Below are 19,398 nucleotides of genomic sequence, written 5' to 3' on the forward strand. Positions count from 1 at the left end.
ACATCAGCACTGTTGCATACCATTGGCAGAGTTTGTCTGTCCATCTGTCTCTTGTAAGTCATTCTGCTCGTAGAGACCTTCACCGTCCAGCTGAGCACATCACTCAACGCTACTCACTACTCCAGACTCGGCTGCTGCAGACACGCAGTATTTGATTACAGTGACAGGCTGATTGGATTACACGAGGCACTGACTCGGATACCGTCAGCAAACACAGAGCAGAACTTCCTGCTGGGAACAAGCAAACAAGAGGGAATGCCGAGAACAGGACCTGCCAGGTTCTGCTGAACACTTTACATTAAAAGACCTAATGTCTTCAAAACCCCAGCCTCACTGTCCATAAGGGGTTATCTCCATCTCTCAGATGCTCATCCAGTTTGGAGACATTTTACGGAAACATGGCTGTAAAGTTGGATTCAGGAATATGTTCCCTCAATTCAAAATGTATAGCTCTCACTGAACCATTAAAAACAAAAGTATATTTTATCTGATGTCTCTCAAGTTAGTTCAGGACTTTTCAAAGATTTTCAGTCAGACAAAAGTCTAATTTACACTAATCAGTGAATAAATGTATTTTCCTAAAGGACCACTATCCATTATTCTGTTGTTTGAATATGACTGTTTCATTTCTGTGGGAAAAAAACAAATATAACTATATAATACAGCGGTATCTAGTAGTTAGTGATGATTTTGAAATCTGTTTGTATCCAGACAATCTAGAAAAATAGTGGTCTTTCCTGTCAAAAGTGTTAAATGAACATTAATATTTTTATTGTATCAAGTAAAATTTCCACAGTATGAACGTCACACGTAATCTCGTTCATTGAAATCAAAACTATTCCAACAGTGTTGCACATTTTTAAACATCTTTGCTGCCCTCAACTGGTATATGGACGACACGCAGCGGTATGAAAATAAATACATGAATAAAAACCTGTAACACTTTACTTTAGGATTCCACTTAACTTATAGCATGTTTTTATTTTTTAAACTTGTGTTGCTTTGCCACAAAAGAAAGGAGTCACTGTTATTATTAAATACATTTTATTACATAAATGACATTATTTTGACCATCCTTAAACACAAAGTCCATACTGAGCATTACAGATATTTTGGTTGAGTGGAATCGCACGACAAAGCCTTTCACTCTTTTGAAGCTTTTCCTGTTTGACTTATGTGCACATTTTCGAGAAGTAATTCATCTGAGCATCCGGTCGCCCAACCAGCCTCCCACACTAACCCCGGCAGTAAACCCCATCCCACCCCTCTTTACAGAGTTTTTCTTCATCCCCAGTTGCACAAGTCTTCATCTGTGACGGGCATGATGTCTGTAACCAGGCCGGTACCAATGGTTCTGTTTCCGTCTCTCAGAGTGAACCTCTGGCCTTTCTCCAGAACCATCGGCTGGCGGAGGGTCAGCGTCAACGATGTGTCCTCACCAGGCATCACCATTTCCTTAAACAGCAACAAAGAACATATATATTTATTCATATCAACCTTGTATTACTTATTAAACCAAAATATATGTTCATATTAAAAAACAACATATTTAAAAACTGGTTTATACAAAAGAACACATTGTCATTATCAGACCGTACCTTAACGGTTACAACTTTATACCCATCACTGGATTCACACAGCAGCGCTGTGGCAACCCACAACTCTAGCCAACGCAGTCGTCATGGCCTTTGATTATCTAGGATTTCCATTGGCAATCTGCAAACCCTTATTTTTGAGTGAATTCTGTTCATCACAAGTGTAAGCAGAGAGGGGAATTTCAGGGATGAAGACGTTAGTGGTGAACTGCCTCCATGTTATATGTTCATTGGCTCGGTTTCAGCTGTGTATCTGCAACTTAATTGGCTGACGTATGAGTTGAAGTGAGAAAAGTTAAAAATCCCCCAACTTTTGACGGAGGCAATACGATCATGAATGCAACCGACAATTAATTTTACCAATGGAGGATGTCACCCATTTCAAAGTCTATGAAGATGTTTTTATTCCTTGGATGTACAGTAAATACACTGCAAACAAACCGTAAGAGCTATAAAAGAATAAAATAAAATAGAGTTAGTCTTTCTACATTCATATAAGTTTCATTTAACTTAAATACAGACCGACGCAGCTGCTCGTTCGGTCGGTAATAACAGCTACCGTTAACCACAATACATGAATAACCATGGCAACGAAGCTCAATATGTACATAAATACGGCATAACATTTGCAAAGAAAACAAATCCTTATCAGCAGGTGCTTTTTGTGTCAGTTAGGCTCCACTTTAGCATTCCTGACACTAGTTTGTATATATATAACAAATAAAATAAAAGCCTGGCTTTAAATAACGTTAATGAGACATAAAAACAGATTTATAGAAATACTCATATTAAAGGTAATTTACAATTTCCATTATTTTATTTTTTCGAAAATTATGTTTTATCATCATCATCATCATCATCATTATTATTATTATTATTATTATTATAGAGAAAATACCACCGTTTTTAATGCCTATCTTGTCATTTTATTTAGTTTTTATCAACTACACCTTTAGATCTGGCTGTGAAAATATTGTCAGACATTAAACCGGTCCGCGGTACAGAAAAGGTTGGGGACCACTGACCTAAACTATAAAAATGTAGTCTTAAACACCAATGCAAAAATGTAACCAGCCAAGATGCCCACACTATTAAATTCTTAGCCCTCTAACACACCAAATCCCACCGTGAGTGGGTTCAGTGTTGAGCTGGTCAGTAAAAACCATCCCTTAGTTCACCACACTAGATAAGACCACGTGAAGGAAGGCAGCAGTGACATCACTGAGCTACTGAATACACACCAGTTTACTCACTACTGCCCCCTTCTGCATTGGACAGTCATGAACTCTGAACTTGGCATTAATTGTAAAACCTCAGGAGGAAACCTTCTGCTGCTGGTTTTCGTGTCTGTTTGTTGTATAATCTTAAAAATAAAGAAGTGAAAAGTAAAAGAAGCTGACGCCCACAAACACATACCTTATCACCAGGCAGAGTGATCCTGCAGGCCATGTCCCAGGTGAAGGAAAACATGACGGGCATGAAGTTGGTGACAAACGGTTTGTGTCTGCCTCCCTCCTCCTTACTCAGAACGTACACCTGAAACAACACACACCACACAAGCTATTTACATGGAGGGTTGTGGACAAATATGACAATTAAATTAGAGATAAGTAAAGGTGTCATGGTATTTTGAGGTTTTAAAATATTTTTTATTTCTGCTTTTATGAATTCAGCGCCTATGAAAATCTACACAAAATGGACTCAAAGTTGAGCAAAATGACATAAAACTGCAGACAAATAAAACATTTCTTAAAATGATGCATTTCTAAATTAGAAAAAGAAGCTCCTTATACCATTCTGTTCGCACCAAGGCTTTATTTACATTCATATCACTGAAACACAGAGCTTTACTCATTATTATTTTTATCCTCCCGCCTGCACAAACACTGATAATCTGCCCTTACAGAGGATGAAAATAATCGTCTTTATTCATTAACCATTTCCAAATATGACAAATGACTAAGTAAGAAGTAGAAACTTCATGCTGTTCGACCTGTGCTTTGACTTTCTGGTGAGGCGAGATGGAGCCTGGTTTGCACATCACCATCCCCCTCCTCAAATCCTCCCTCTTCAGGCCTCGGACCAGCGCCCCCAGGTTGTCTCCCGCCTCTGCCCGGTCCAGAGACTTGTGGAACATCTCAATACCTAAACACAAGAGGATTAAACTCAAAAAAATGTATATTAAAATATTCTATGACATGCATGTCAGGCTGAAGGTGCATCTTTCTTGCTGTGCTAATGTAACAATGAATCCAACAGCACCCTAAAATCACATCTAGATTCTTCAAACTATTCACTGGGCCTTCCACAACGACATGTGGATTTTTATCTTATGATCTGATATATTTTGGTTGTGTCCCATCTTCACACACAACACAGGAAATCATGTGTCTCTGATTTTCTGTTACTCACCTGTAACTACAGACTTGAAGCTGCGGTTGTGTCCCACAAACTCACAGTCGTCTCCTTTCTTGATGATACCTCTCTCCATGGTGCCTGACACAACTGTGCCTCTCCCTTAGGGGCAAGGAGTAAACTTTTGATTAAAGGTAATGATCACGTAGGAATTTGTTTCTACACTTTCAAAACACTTCAATTAACAGCAAGCAAGTGAAAGAAATGTTACAAGGAGAAATCAGCATTCCTCTTAAACTGCAACACTAAGACTTTGCACATTTCAAATTTCACCTTTTCCTACCTTGGATTGAATAAACTCCTTCAATAGGCAGAAGGAACGGTTTTTCCATATCTCTTTTGGGCAAAGGAACATAAGTATCCACAGTCTCCAGGAGTTTCATCACTGCATTCACACCCAGCTCTGGCTCCCTGCCCTAAAACGAAGCAAAATATTATCGTTACACAAGATAAACCACATTCAGGCTAAAGCTTTGTTAACTGTTGTTAACTGATCAAAATAAATTAAGAAAGATCAAAGAGCAACAGCTGGCCTGAACTATGATCCAACCGAGTGTCAGTATTTTTCCTACCTCCAGAGCGCAGAGGGCAGACCCGATCACAACAGGAGTGCTATCGCCATCGTAGCCAAACTCAGTGAGAAGCTCACGGATCTCAATCTCCACCAGGTCCAACATCTCTTTGTCTTCCACAGCGTCAGCTTTGTTGATGAAAACTACCACATGCTCAACACCAATCTGCCTGGCCAGCAGGAGGTGCTCACGTGTCTGAGGCATCTGACCGTCGGTGGCCGCCACCACCAGGATGCAGCCGTCCATTTGAGCTGTGCCCGTGATCATGTTCTGAAAGGGACGAGCAGCGTATGATCATAGTCAACATTTGCAAATTTAAGGCTGAATCCAGGACAGGCATAACATTCACTTCATGAAAATTCTGTCCCGTGAAATGAGTCTAATACACGTGCCATTCATAGCCATTTCAACCAGTTCAGAACATATTGATCCGATCACAATAAGGCAGGGATGTACTACACTGTCACATGCACTGTTTCTCTGATCTGTTGCATACATGTGCCATGGTGTTTAGAGACAGTGCACTATAGATCCATTGGTACTGTACCTCAGAAATTAAAGTCAAATCCAGAGGAATTAAACAAATTACCGTATTTTCTGGACTATAAGCCGCTACTTTTTTCATAGGTTTTGGACCATGCAGCTTATACAAAGGTACAGCTATTCTTTGGATTTTTCTTCCACCGCTTGGGGCGCTCTAACCGGAATTAGAATCAAAACTAAGACAAAATAAATGCAAAGAAGAATACGCTACTTGTTCTTTAGCAGATAGAAGTAGGTAGAAGCATATTTCAAACAGATAAATAGATAAATAAATAGCGGTTATTTTCTCTTGGTTCTGTCCCGTTTTAATCAGCAAAGTTGCTGCCGTGTTAAAAGACACTGTTAGGAAAGGATCTATTTAGGTACAAACATGTACATCATTTACAGTTCAAAATCCTTCTGTACATGTAGTAAATATCTAATCTAACAACATAAATATCTGCGGCTTGCATATCTTTTTTTTTTTTTTTTTTTTTTTTTTAAATAGAGCGGATGCGGCTTGTATACAAATGAATGATGAATGAATGAAAATACGGTATTTGTATCACAGAAGATCCCAGGCTGGAATCCAGATAGGAGATAAATTACCTTGACATAGTCAGCGTGGCCAGGACAGTCTGTGTGGGCGTAATGTCTGTTGGCTGTGGTGTATTCAACGTGAGAGGCATTGATGGTAATTCCTCTGGCCTTCTCCTCTGGGGCATTATCAATGTCCTCATACTTCTTGAAGTTTGCACCACCAGCATCCGCAAGCACTGAGGGAGTGGGGGGAGTTAGAATACTCTGATCATTTTTAGTTACTGCATAAAACCAAGAGTATTTATATTTCCTTGAAGGTCAGTAAAAATAACTCATATTGCATGCATTTACACAAACTTGGACTGATTTGACAGCAGGCGCTTAAACATAATAGCTTGTACCTTTAGTGATGGCTGCAGTCAGAGTGGTCTTGCCGTGATCAACGTGCCCAATTGTTCCAATGTTCACATGAGGCTTGTCTCTGCTGTACGTCTTCTTAGCCTCGGCGGCAAAGGTCCGTCGACTCAACGGCACAGTGCACTGCAAAACAAAGAAAAACTCAGGATTTAGAAATAAAACCCATGTTGTACAGTCAGAAAACAACCGTTTGTGCTGATATTTACCAGTCTGAAAGAACTGTGCAGGAGGCTTGGCGAAGAAAGCTGAAGGGCTGAGAACAGGGGAAGAAATTTTCTAAATATAATGTCATTGTTATAAATATTCTCTGAGGCATGTATTGTCGTAGGGAGGGTATTCAAATGATTTTCTTCAAATTAATCACAATTACTAGACATTTTACACTTGTGGACCATTTAGAGTTACCAATATTTCTGCACATACAGGACTGTCTCGGAAAATTAGAATATTGTGATAAAGTTCTTTATTTTCTGTAATGCAATTAAAAAAACAAAAATGTCATACATTCTGGATTCATTACAAATCAACTGAAATATTGCAAGCTTTTTATTATTTTAATATAGCTGATTATGGCTTACAGTTTAAGATTAAGATTCCCAGAATATTCAGATTTTTTGAGATAGGATATTTGAGTTTTCTTAAATTGTAAGCCATGATCAGCAATATTAAAATATTAAAAGGCTTGCAATATTTCAGTTGATTTGTAATGAATCCAGAATGTATGACATTTTTGTTTTTGTAATTGCATTACAGAAAATCACAATATTTTAATTTTCTGAGACAGTCATGTAGAATAGAAAACATCAAATTTTTCACCAAATATTTGTAAATACTGAGAACCAAAATGAGACAATAAGCTGTGTACTTGGTTATCAAATTAAATATCAACATTGAATGCTACAAGACCAAGAGATACGTTCAATTTCATAAACAAGTAAGGTGTTTTGTTGTTGCTCTCATTTCAACTGGATTTAATGAAAGACGTGAGTTAATGTCTCCATTTTCACTCATAATCTCTGAGGCATGTGCCTAAAGCTCTCACTGTTTTGCACCTGAACTGACAACCAGACTCTTCAAATAAATAGACGACAGCAATGTTTCATCTGGTTTTGAAATCACTGCAGCTCTGCAGCAGCTAACGTCAAACCACGTCCAGTTAAAACAGACAGCTGGGCAGAAAAATGACTGTCCTAATGACATTTTGCTTTGTAAAATCTTAATCTTGCAGTACCTAAACACTGGTCATGATGTAGGTCTGATAGCAATATTTTTTCTGTCAATCTTCCTCTTTATTAGCTGTATCGTTAGCTAACTCTCCCTGTAACGTGACCTTGCTCTGCTAGAAAAGGTAGCATCATCTTTCCCTCTTCTTTTAAGAAAATCTCATATCTCAACTGGAACAAAAAAAAAGCCTGTACTATCATTGCGAAAATACATTGTATTATAGCCGAACTGACAACCACAGTTGCAGAAAAAGCACAGAGTTTGAACGAATTAAACTAGTTTACCGGAGAAACACGCACGGAGCCCCACAAGCGCGGCCATCTTGGATGGTTAGACAAACCAAAGAGGACAGAAATGTCAAGAGAAAAGCCTGACCTGTTCTCACGTATCTGGTCCCACAGATACCGCATAGATTCCAGCAAACACAAAGAATAGTGACTAATAATAGTAACATCAATTCATAATGATTCATAATGTGATTCATAAATGAATCACAGTATACTCTATATCAGCGCAAAGCCAAGTAGGCTACATCATAGTTCTTTACAAATATGTTATATCACATTATTTTCAATCAAACATTTATTTTTTACTTTGTTTTTTTTTTATTAGATTAGATTAGATTAGATTAGATTAGATTAGATTAGATTAGATTAGATTAGATTAGATTGTCCTTTATTCATCCCTCAGTGGGGAAATTCGCTTTATGCAGCAGCAGTACACACAACACACACATGCAGCGAAAGAAGGATGAAAAAACTAAAATATATATAATTGCAAAATATAATAAATATTTATAAAGGTATATATAAAGGTATAATTTATTGGTTTCCAACAAGTTATAAGATGTAAACGGTATGTATAGTTAAATAAAATTCATGTTAATACCCCACTCATATTAATACAATGGCTCATTATCAGTGAGATACCTATTTCAATTTCACTCCGCTCTTTGTTACTAAACGCAAACTTGACTGTTTTACCGTAACTATTATTGTACGGCGCAACGCACGCCTGTGACTTTTAAGATTCCATGATTGTATCAATTTCAGCCCCGCATAATACTGTATGTTTGAAGGACTGATTTGACATATAGTCTGTGAAAATTCAAATAAACGTGAGTAGTGGGGAGACTGCATGCAGATGAGTAAAGAATGACTCTAAAACAATAGTGTTCGTTTGTTCACTTTTTACGGTAAAACATGGCGGCCTCCTTGCTCACTCGTGAGATCAGCTAGCTAGAATGTTCTCGTGCATTCAGGTGTGTTTATAAAGGCAGGGACTGAGAACCGAGAGGAATATTGTGTCTTTCATTTCAAATTGCATCGGGGGATTTCTTACAGGTAAGATTAAAAAGAACTCAGTATACGTTATACAAACTAAATTTGTTGACAGCTTTGTCTGAGACGCTTTATATAAGTATTTCACTCCCAGTGATAGAAAAAAAAATTATACCAAACAACAGAAACGTCTTTCACCCAGTCAGTAACAATATCGATCGAGTATATTTGAAGTTGAGTTTGAAACAGTACCCTTGTATTGCTACTTTTGTGTTGTGTTAAATGCCACTAGCTCATTGGCATGTGTGTGCGCAGCTCTGAAAACATGTCAGAAAACAACCAGGACAGGAGGTTCCCCAGGAACCTGCAGGGAGTCCTGCAGCTGGCAGTCCAAGCTGGCTCAGCCGCCGAGGGCCCGGCTCCTCTGGAGCCCATGTCTGAGGAGGTAAGTGTGCCTAAAAATGATCAAAATCATCCCCCCTGTAAAACTGTCATCCCCCTTTCCATCCCTTATGTCATTTCATCAAGGAATGTGGTTTTACTGCTATTTCAACATTTAGAGTAATCACCAGAAAAATAACACCAGAAAAATAACTTATTTGACAATTTTCACCTGTTTCAAGTAAATTTTCACTTGAAATAAGTAGAAAAATCTGCCAGTGGGACAAGATTTATCTTCTCATTACAAGAAAAAAATCTTGTTCCACTGGCAGATTTTTCTACTTATCTTAAGTGAAAATCTACTTGAAACAGGTGAAAGTTGTTGTTTTTTCCAGTGATGAGTCTTGTTTTAAGTGTAATAGGATGTTTTTTTTACTAAAATGAGACATTTTAACTAGAAATAAGACAAATATTCTTGTTAAGATTTTGAGTTTTTGCAGTGATCCATTTTACTTATCCTGTGAAGGACAGACTCATATTGATACGTTCAGAAAACTGTTTTTTATTGTTGTGTTTTGATGTATTTGATGTAAGCCCGGCAGTGGATATTTAAAGCTTACAGAAGGCTGCATTTAACTGCTGCTATGTCATTCCTGCAGTATTTCTGCAGGTGTTTTGGTCAGTGCTATTATTTGTAATATATTATATTATTTGTAATCAGCACAAATTATCTGTCCCCATATGATAAAATCCACCATCCCCCCTGATTTTTTTTTTTTTAACAACTCCAGTACTGGGTGTAGACAATCTATTAAAGATACCTTGAATGTGATGAACACTAGGGCTGAACGATATGGACAAAATTTCATATCTCGATATTCATGCCAGATATCTCGATATCGATACGATACGATATGACTACGGGTTCGGTGAAAAACAAGCATTTTTCAGAAAAATAAAAACATCAGAAATCAAAAGAGTGCAGTTTTATTGATTAGAACTCACTGCCAGTCATCAACATTAACATAAAGTTACTCAATAATAAATAATAATCAAAATATTTTACTGTAGCTCCGCTTTAACGATAAATAACCAATGCAGTTAGAGTTAGAGTTCAGTACATGTTATTGATTGGACGCTGCAGCTGAACGGACTGTCACAACATCACTGCAGTTTCATGACGGAGTGAAGACAGATAACAGATTAAACTCATGTTTCACTCCCAGGTTTCATATTTGATTCATTTTCTGTTTCAACATTTAAATATCTAAAAATGTTAACTTTCAATCTGATCAACAAAAGAACCAGAAACAACTTTCTTCATTTAGTACTGCGCATATGCAGTCCTCCCATTTGTCCAATCCTTGTTTTTCTGTATCCTTGGAAACGAATAGGAAATAGAGAAAAGAGTTTTCCACTCGCTGTTTTAATTCCCAATTTCGATTTTCAAACACATCAACGAAATCGGATAACGGATAATGGATAACGATCCGTTTTCCGTTTTTTATTATCAAAACAAAAGATGGGGAACGGATTATTTTGGTTTATTTCTCTTTTTTTATTTTGTAATTTCAAAACAAAAAACGGATGGCTGCGAAGTACACGTCGCAATTTTCACCAAGCACGACTTGCACAACACCTCGCTCTGGTCGACATCATCCTTTCTAAATCCAAAATACCTCCAAATAATGGAGGATGATTTATGTTTTGGCACAAAATTAGATTCTGCACTGCCACCGGCCGCATTATCCTCCGCACTCATGTCTCTTTTCTTCCGTTTCGATTTCTCCACTCTTCTCCGCTCTCCTGTGTGTGTGGCTGTGTGCGTCTCAGTCTACGTCTCCCTCCCTCCCTCCCTCCTATGTTTGTCATTGGTTGGCTTCAGCTGTCGATCAACAGCAAGCATGAAAAAAGCTTTGTGGTTGGCTGGCCGTAGTGGTGCGTTCAAGGGCAATCTTAAAAGTAATGTTTATGGAGACTGCTCGCGCTGTACAAGCAGGGCGAGTGGAAATATATCGTTTATATCGTTGCTTTTCCGTTATTAATGTCTTGAATGTTCATATCTCGATATAGATACGATAACGGTATATCGTTCAGCCCTAATGAACACTATGCACACATGTGGCTTTGACACAGATTTGCATTGGTATTTCTCAAATACTTCTCCCCTGGTTGTATTCCTATCTTTTTGGCTACACACAGTTTATACAACTTACATTGCACACCTCAGAATCAACCTCTGTCACCACTGGTGTCCCACAGGGCTATGTCTTGGGGGCCCCTTTGTTTATTATCTATGTACTACTCCTGGGTTACATTTTCCGTAAATACAACATCAATTTTCAGATGCAGATGACACCCAAATCTACGTCTCCTCCACACCCAACTCATCATTACCACCTACCACCCTTTCTGACTGTCTTCAAGAAATCAAAGCTTGGTTCTCCTCTAATTTCCTTAAACTTAATAGTGATAAAAGTGAAATTGTACTTGTCGGTACGACCTCTATTCTTTCCAAATCCCATGGCTTCTCCATTCTCACCTCAGGTTAAGAGTCTGGGTGACATACGTACAATACATACATACGTAGTACGTACGTACATGCATACGTCCATCCATCCTTTTATTTATAAAGGGCTTTAACATGCCATAATGCAACCAAAGTGCTGTACAGATATTTAAAAATACAACAAATAAAACCATAAGATACAAATAAGAGAGCAGGTTACGTTGTTACCTGGGCTGCCTATTTTCATTTGCAAAACATTAATTGGCTGCGTTCCTCCCTCACTCCATATGCTGCTGTTATCCTCATCCACAGCTGTGTCACCTCTCAAATTGACTGTTGCAACTCTTTTCTTTTTGGTCTTCCCAATGAGTCACTCCAGAAAATACAGCTCCTTCAGATCTCTGCTGCTTGAATGTATTCTTAATCTGGTCCCTCTCTACATGTCTGACTTGCTCCACATTGCCACTCCCTCCTGCACTCTCAGTCCTCCTCCTTGTACAGCTTACTATTCGCTCTGCCCATCTCAGCACCATAGGAAGCAGAGCGTTCAGTAGATCTGCTCTGGAACGCACTCATACCTGAACATTACTTCAATTACATCCTTTAAAACCAAACTTAAAACCCACCTTTTCAAGCTGGCCTTTTCTCTATGACCCTGACTCTGTTATGTGCGTTTAAGTTTTCTTATCTTACCTGTTTTAACTTTGTAAGGTTACCTTGGGTGAGGAAAGGCAGCAATCAAATACATTTTTTATTATTATTAATAATAATAATAATAATATTATTATTATTATTATTATTCAGGTTTGGTAATGCCTCTCAAAATTTCTGTGCTCGGTGTGATTGTATCTGTTTTTTTCCATATCTGGTTCAGTTAGGTGGTCTAGGACTCAAAGACTTTTCATTTAAGGATTTTAGTTCTGCTAGTCAGGTGGTTTCATATCTTGAATTTGTCGTTTTGTTCCAGAGGAAAACGTGGCTAACAGAAGCTCTCTCAGAGGTGTGCAAAGGCCAGATGGATGAAGTGGAAGAGATTAAGCAGTGTTTGGCTGTTCTGCGCAAAGGTGAAATATGTGAAAACGATAGAGATGGAGAGGAAGCGAGGAAAGAAGAAGAAGAAGAAGATGATGACCATGAGCGGGAATCAGCCTTTGAGATATTGTCAGAGTTATGTGAAAACCTGGACAATGCTAGAGGTTTGTGATGCTCTTAAAGAGATATAAGATGCACACAGACATATGAACTCATATGTACTGACTGGACCCTGTTACTTTACAGATTTTATGACCCTTGGTGGACTGGAGTTGTGCGTCTCCCGGTACCTGTGTCACGTCAAGAGTGGGCTGAGGTGGCGTGCTGCAGACCTTATTGCTTCTTGTGCTCAGAACATGCCACAGGTGCAGGAGCACTTGCTTAATATTGGGGTGTTGCAGAAGCTCCTCCAGCTGACGGATTCAGACCCCCAATCCACCGTCAGAGTTAAGGCTCTTTATGCCGTCTCATGTAAGTAGAGCTGGAGAATATGTACACAATCATACATGCATAGACACACGTGAACCGCATCATTATGCTCTTTGTGTTAATGCTGCTTCCACTGATAAGCTAAAACATTACGTGCACACCCAGTTGAAACAGCTCCTTAAACCCTCAACTCACAGTAGCAGAAATGGTCAAAATGATTAGTCACCTTCAGAAACCTCAAAGGGATGGAGTGTTTTTTTTACGTTGTTATTTTTGGGGGAGTATGTGAAAGGACTCACAGCATGCAAAATGTTTTCAAGGTTTTGGTTCATCTGAGTGTTTCATTGCACAGCTCAGAACAAAAATGTACGTTGTTTGACTTTAAGGCCTGGTTCGAGAGCAGGAGGCGGGACTCCGGGCCTTCCTGTCCTATGATGGTTTCTCAGTGCTGATGAGAGCTATGCAGTCAGAAAACGAGAAGGTCAGGACCAAGTCTGCGTTCCTTTTGCTGAATCTGCTGAGCTCACACCCTGAGCAGAAAGGTATGAATGAAAAACACTGCTGATAGTGAGAGTTTCACTGAATTATTCCTGTGAAATTGTCTTTTATTGTTTAAAAATGCCAGTTTGAATATCTTATTTTTCATCAGGAAGAGGTTTAATTTAGTAAGTGGGGCACATAGCACCTTTCAGTATTCATTTATAGAGTATTATTATCGTGTACAGTTGTGGACTCCGCCCACAGACTTATTCCATGCTAAAAACCAAGGGCCAAATCCACAAAAGGATTGCGCGGCTTTTGCGGCCGCTAAACCGGTGCAAATGAGACAAAAAGAGAGCGACTAATTCACAAAGCACCCGCAAAGGGGGAATTGCACCACAAACTGCGCTGCCAAGCAAATAGTGGCATTGTGCGCCTGTGCCATTTGCATGCATGTAAATTAGGTAATATTCATACATTCGGCGCAAAATTGCCCCCTTTCTATGCAAATAAGCCTCATTGCAAAAACCGCCTAATTCACAAAGGCCAGCGCTATTTGCCACACGCAAAAATAGTGGAGCAAATACCGTCTTTCAGAAGCGTGTATTAAACTGCGCGCAAACTCCTCACTCCCCATCTCTCTGTTTCTCTCTCTCTTCAAAATCATTCAAGCCTGTGTGATACTAAATGATATTAAGGGTGAAATCTATAGTCAGACATGACTGTAAACAGTCAGATCAAGTGGGGGTTGTGGACTTATCTCGGATTTAAAAATAAAAATAACAGGAGCTCAGGATTCATCCTATAAGGGGCTGCTTTATTACAAACTATTCCATATAAACATATAAATCTAGAATGTGTGTGTTTAACAGCTTAATAATGTCATCACATATCACAACATATATCAGACTTATCAGTAGCGGAACGAGTCAGAGGCGGGCCGGGGGGCGGGGCAAAGGACCGGGCCCTTTAAACCCAATGAAGATTGTCAGTTTTGGCGTAGTTCATTAATAAAAAGTAAATGAATCAGTGTGAGAGTTTTTTTTCTCAGAACTTCCTCCTGAGAAGACGTGCGGCTATGTGTCTGATTATAACGTTATTATCACTGAGCCGTCTCCACTTCTGTGCAGGCTGTCACAGGTGGAGACGTGCGCTGCAGTGTCAGTGACACCTGTGATCACCTGTCAGTGATATATATATATATATATATATATGCTATATAACGTCGGACCCTGACATAATTTTGAAACCCACTCACCTTAATTCTGTATTAATGCAGTTTAATGTCCCAGGCTTACTCACCACTATTTAAAGGGCACGCGACGTGCCTTGCGCTCCGCGAACTCATCCACTAGTGCTGTATATCCAATTTCCTCACTCAATCATTTTCTATGGACAACATGGCCAGTCCACTCAGTCTCTCCTGTCCCATCGTGCTCCTCAAATAGTTTTTAATCAGTTTTAGCTTGGAGAATGACCGCTCGGCGGTTGCAACAGTGATGGGAAGAGTCAGAAAGAGCATGAAGGCTGTGCAAACCTCGCTGAATGTGGAAGTCACCGCTGGATGGTTTACAATCAGCACCTTGGCTAGATCCGTGACAGTTTTTTGCTTTGGCATAATGTCCCTGAAACATGTCCTAAAGGACAGCAGCTGGCCATGGAAGCTGGGAGCGATATCCCGACTGTAGTGGTCAGTAAGCCGCCGGGCAGCTCGGTATAACTCGTCATCCTGTGCGTGCTGCAGTGTGCTGGGGTGAATGGCCTCGAACAAGTTTGCAGTTCCAAATAAGCTGCTGAATCTTTGGGACAGTTGCTGGATGATTATATCCAGGCAGGCATTAAAAACGTTTACTCTAAAATTGCTCTCTGCGTCAGTGAGGCGGCTGTCTTCAGAGAGTTCATCAAAGTGACGCTTAATTTTTCTCGCCCTGCTTCTTTCAAACTGTGTTTGACTGCCCCATTTAGTGGCTAGAGCAAGAGAGGTGGACTTTACCTCATCAAATTGCTCCCTGTACTCCATCAAAACACTGACAGCATTTTTCAGTAGAGTAGATGCTTTGAGGATATCAGTGTCTTTCGCTTGCTGCGAGGCAGCGTTTACACCCTCCAAAATCTTGGTCTGCACGTTGACCAAACATATGAATGAAAATTTGCTTATGGCATTCTTGAGGGCACTTGCTTCATCACGCTCATCTTTTTTGTCACTTGTAAGGGATAGTTTGATAAGGGCCTTCATAATGTCTCCATATCTGTGCCTCAGCGCATCGTGGCGAGAGGACCAGCGAGTGGGACATAAGCGCTTTAATGTAATATTTCTGCTCTCTAGCGTCATAAACTCACTGACCTTTTTTTTTAAATACATTTTCAAAAGCATGAGTTTGAAAAGTGGGGAGGGACGTTTTATTTTCACTCGCTTTATTTTTTTATTTCTGCAGTTTTCATTAGGGACCAATGTGTGTGCAGAAATATGGAGAACACTGGAAACAGCTCCGCTCACTTACTCAGACAAGGGCAAATTGCACTCAGCCGCAAAACTTTATGGGCGTGTTTGCCCCGGTATATCATTAGAGCAAAATCTTTTGTGAATAGGACCTTAAGGCGGGGCAAATTGCGGGCGCAAATGCGGCGCAATTCACAGCGCTATTTGCGGGCGCAATCTGTTCTTTGTGGATTTGGCCCCAAATGTTTTTAAATAAATTTTGTTTAAATAGACATTAAAGTATTTGTCTTCCTACAGAAACGGTTGTTTCCATGGGGATGGTGCAGCAACTGGTATCCGTTCTCCGCACGCCACATTCTCCTTTCCATGAACATGTGCTTGGTGCTCTTTGCTGGTAAGAAACATTTTCTAAACATTCAAATTACACGGTCCACGGTCAAGATTGCAAACCTGAAGTTACTCCAATATAAGGGGGGGTTTGAGGAGAAGTTTGACCTTCACTATTGTCTGAGTCTGTGTAGATTAATTGATGGAAAATATTGCAAAGAGCTTTGGAAATCTGTATGTGTTCATTTGGTACTCCAAGCTGTCTATAATTCATTACTTACCATGTCCAACTTTTGTAATGTCCATCTAGTTTGGTAGACGACTTTCCCCAGGGTCTAGAAGACTGCAGGAACCCTGCTCTGGGTCTGGAGGAATTACTCAGACAGCGAGTCAAAGATCTCCAGGGAAAAGATGAAAGTCAGGTATTTAAAAAGTATTTTATACCCTGAACATAAGTATGGTAAAATGAGATTTAAACACTGGGGCAATTCAGAACTTTGTTTTACTGTAGGGGTATTTCTGTCCTTTTTAAAATTGAGTGCGTGTTTTTTTTTTTTTCCCATTAACAGGAAGAACTTGACTTCTGCGAGCGTTTGGTACGCATGTGTTTCCATGGCCAGCAGTCAGATGATGCCGGGATGGATCGTTGAATGCCTTTTCTTCACTCCCATATGTTTTGGTATTTGTAAATGATGTAGAAGTTGAATCATTTGTCTGTTAAGACGGTCCCTTATTCATATGTAATCAAGAGGCTGGATTTTACTGTGTAAATAACTGCATCTTAACATATTCGGCTTTTTTAAATAAAGTTACCTCAGTTCAGTGTTTGTTCTTAGTAAATCTTAAAAGTAATACCAAACATCCTCTTAAAAACACGTATATGTAATGTTTTTATTTATGTCAAAAGTACACATCCATCTGTTTACTCTTTCACTAGGGTAAACACCTCAGCTCCACTGGGGTCAGAGAAATCTTTATTTCAAGTTGTTGCCTCATTTTAAAAGAAGATTAATCATTGAAGTTATCAGATTTATTGACTTTTAGCAATAAACAGACATTCAACAGTCAGTTCACATTATGCTTTCATATGTACATGGTTGACACTCAAAATATTTCACATTAAATTACAGAAAATAAATATTCAGAGCTGATATTCAGTGAGCATTTTTCAGTTTTGTTAGAACTCATAACCATGATATGGGATCTTTAAGGATAAATGTGTATAATTGTTGAGTGCTGATCATTACAACTGAGTTTCTAAGAATATGGTCAACAAATCAATAAGGTCAGGGAAGATGAAAGTGATACCGATTAGGGCTTCTTCCATTTCGAATTGAAGTCTGTGGTCTCAACTGCCTTTATGTCACCCATAGCAATCAGTAGCTGTGCCAGATAGTACGTAACCATAACAACAATCTGACCATTCTGCATTGGCGGCACCGCCTTGAAAACTTGAAGAGCCAGGGTAGCGTCCGAAACCATGAAAGTCAAACTTCCCAAGAGTGTTGCTGTGTGGCGGGTTCTGATCGCTAATCCAGCCATGGCGACGATTAGGACGATGTAGACCCCCACACCTGGAGTCAGTAGATTAGAGTCCGGCGCTTTCCGCAGGAATGGATACAGATAGATGTAGACACCTCCTCCCACCAAAAACAGAATCAGATATAAGAAACGATTCAAGGAGGATGGAGAGGAGTATGTTGCATAACGACGGGACAGGAAGGTGAGCGAGTAGAACAGGTGAGCCACAGCAAACGCCCCCATTCCTGAAACACATTAAAATCGTCTTTATGAAGGAGACTTTCAGTTTTGGTTGTGTATAATTAATTTTTTGCTTATTATTTTAGTGAAATCTGTAGATGCAAGATAATGTTATAACTGTAAAGCCCATGACATATTCTAGATGTTCATTTGAGTGTGATAATCAACAAAATTGCCTATGCAAAAAGGGTTCATTTGCATCTGGAAAATGCTCTAGTGAATTTTGTTAAAAGCATTTAATGTTCTCGCTCATACCGTGAAGGAAAAGCTCAGGCCATACCAAGCAGCAGTCACCAACAGCGGAGAAGATTAGTCCCCCTGCCACACCCAGGACACTCTGACCTCCGTTCCAGCTCAGCACCGCTGCAGCCAGGAGAACGGCCGGTGCTGCTTTGACACCTGCAGACACGAGTGACGGGGGGGAATCAGGGGTCCACAGGTAGAAATAAAGGGCTGAAGACAAGAAGAAAGGCAGCATAGAGAAAAAGATGGCGCAGGACTGGTGGAATGGGACAAATAGATAAGAAAGAAAGGAAGATACCTGTCACAACTTTGCCCAAAGAAAAATAAAGTTAGAATCATGATTCTTGCCAATCTCATCCCTATGTATACAACAGAAGCAAGTAACAAAAGAAATATTGAACAGGGAGGGAGCTGTACCGTTTTTCTCCTCTGCCGCCTGTCAAAGGCATCTGTATCAAGGATGTCCATCTTCTCAGCCCTGTGTGCTCCAGCAGGCTCAGTTGGATGGAAATGTTTTGCCTTCTATTTTTCTTTGCTATTCCAGTTCTGGCTTGTCCGCTTTGATTAAACACACGTACAGTCCTCAGATGTCCTCTTGTACCCCTTGTCTTCAGTCTCTGCTCTGTTATTCGGTCTCTTGATGTTCATGACAATGAACTTTAGACCGAACTTTGCTGCCTGATTGCACGATGATAATGAATATTTTCCCTGTTTCGTGGTCTCATGGACAAATAGTTGACCTTTGACCTCTCCAGCAGTGATACATTGTTGACGTCAGCGCTTCAGGAGCAAAGGTGAATGACGTGTAGCCATTTTAATATAGGGGATAACAAAGACTCATATGACTTTACATAGGAACTTTAATGGCGTTAGTAAGTCTATGTTTACACGTGTTTATTAAACAACTGTAGAGTTAGTTTGTCTGAAAAAGGTTTTGGTTTTGAGTGATATATAAACTTTGTTTTCTTTGTATAATTTGAAAGCAAAAATGTAGTATTTCTATACTTGTATTTGACAATAAATGAGGAATGAGTGATACATGCAGTGTAACAAATATTTGGGTTTGGACTGTGATCAAAGAATGACGAAGGGCTCACTAAATGATACAATTTCTTCAAATGTATATGGAAGTTACTAGTTTGTGGACTTTTTTTATTCTGATCAAGTTATTTCTCACAAAATGTCCAATACGTGTTGCATTTATATTTTTTTGTATATTTTTATTTTAAAC

At 39.4% G+C, this 19,398-nt stretch overlaps 3 protein-coding genes across 5 annotated transcripts; 1 reads left to right on the forward strand and 2 right to left on the reverse strand.

The window, feature by feature from the left end:
* Positions 1–1,027: 1,027 nt before the first annotated feature.
* tufm (Tu translation elongation factor, mitochondrial) lies at positions 1,028–7,624 on the reverse strand. The gene is made up of 10 exons (XM_061712264.1): positions 7,570–7,624; positions 6,268–6,314; positions 6,046–6,184; positions 5,714–5,880; positions 4,583–4,852; positions 4,294–4,426; positions 4,008–4,112; positions 3,589–3,740; positions 3,012–3,131; positions 1,028–1,455 (listed from the first exon to the last, which is right to left on the reverse strand). Exons 1-10 carry the CDS (start codon positions 7,604–7,606, stop codon positions 1,285–1,287), a joined length of 1,341 nt encoding a protein of 446 aa, XP_061568248.1. The 5' UTR covers positions 7,607–7,624; the 3' UTR covers positions 1,028–1,284.
* An 866-nt stretch (positions 7,625–8,490) lies between these two features.
* hspbp1 (HSPA (heat shock 70kDa) binding protein, cytoplasmic cochaperone 1) lies at positions 8,491–17,728 on the forward strand. 2 transcript variants are annotated; one of them, XM_061712454.1, is made up of 8 exons: positions 8,491–8,628; positions 8,881–9,010; positions 12,423–12,651; positions 12,734–12,958; positions 13,303–13,458; positions 16,134–16,230; positions 16,474–16,585; positions 16,733–17,728. In XM_061712454.1, the coding sequence occupies exons 2-8, from the start codon at positions 8,891–8,893 to the stop codon at positions 16,811–16,813; spliced, it is 1,020 nt and encodes a 339-aa protein (XP_061568438.1). In that variant the 5' UTR covers positions 8,491–8,628; positions 8,881–8,890; the 3' UTR covers positions 16,814–17,728. The 2 variants fall into 2 exon arrangements, with proteins under 2 accessions (XP_061568438.1, XP_061568437.1); XM_061712453.1 differs by having other exon boundaries at positions 8,500–8,628; positions 8,858–9,010.
* tmem86b (transmembrane protein 86B) lies at positions 17,179–18,882 on the reverse strand. 2 transcript variants are annotated; one of them, XM_061712457.1, is made up of 3 exons: positions 18,585–18,882; positions 18,180–18,474; positions 17,179–17,929 (listed from the first exon to the last, which is right to left on the reverse strand). In XM_061712457.1, the coding sequence occupies exons 2-3, from the start codon at positions 18,400–18,402 to the stop codon at positions 17,475–17,477; spliced, it is 678 nt and encodes a 225-aa protein (XP_061568441.1). In that variant the 5' UTR covers positions 18,403–18,474; positions 18,585–18,882; the 3' UTR covers positions 17,179–17,474. The 2 variants fall into 2 exon arrangements, with proteins under 2 accessions (XP_061568441.1, XP_061568440.1); XM_061712456.1 differs by having other exon boundaries at positions 18,180–18,423; positions 18,585–18,881.
* Between the last annotated feature and the right edge of the window lie 516 nt (positions 18,883–19,398).

Source organism: Cololabis saira, chromosome 21, assembly GCF_033807715.1.
Source record: "Cololabis saira isolate AMF1-May2022 chromosome 21, fColSai1.1, whole genome shotgun sequence".
Taxonomy (NCBI): domain Eukaryota; kingdom Metazoa; phylum Chordata; class Actinopteri; order Beloniformes; family Belonidae; genus Cololabis; species Cololabis saira.

Excerpts from the sequence above, each read along its gene's own strand:
- tmem86b (XM_061712456.1), bottom strand. The coding sequence starts at position 18,635 with ATGGACATCCTTGATACAGATGCCTTTGACAGGCGGCAGAGGAGAAAA. Across the intron at positions 18,424-18,584 it reads GGCGGCAGAGGAGAAAAACG|TCCTGCGCCATCTTTTTCTC; the intron begins GTACAGCTCCCT and ends CCATTCCACCAG. Across the intron at positions 17,930-18,179 it reads GCCTGAGCTTTTCCTTCACG|GAATGGGGGCGTTTGCTGTG; the intron begins GTATGAGCGAGA and ends AATGTGTTTCAG.
- hspbp1 (XM_061712453.1), top strand. The coding sequence starts at position 8,867 with ATGTGTGTGCGCAGCTCTGAAAACATGTCAGAAAACAACCAGGACAGG. Across the intron at positions 9,011-12,422 it reads TGGAGCCCATGTCTGAGGAG|AGGAAAACGTGGCTAACAGA; the intron begins GTAAGTGTGCCT and ends GTTTTGTTCCAG. Across the intron at positions 16,586-16,732 it reads AGGGAAAAGATGAAAGTCAG|GAAGAACTTGACTTCTGCGA; the intron begins GTATTTAAAAAG and ends TCCCATTAACAG.
- tufm (XM_061712264.1), bottom strand. The coding sequence starts at position 7,606 with ATGGCCGCGCTTGTGGGGCTCCGTGCGTGTTTCTCCG. Across the intron at positions 5,881-6,045 it reads GACTGCAGCCATCACTAAAG|TGCTTGCGGATGCTGGTGGT; the intron begins GTACAAGCTATT and ends CCACTCCCTCAG. Across the intron at positions 1,456-3,011 it reads TCACTCTGCCTGGTGATAAG|GAAATGGTGATGCCTGGTGA; the intron begins GTATGTGTTTGT and ends TTGCTGTTTAAG.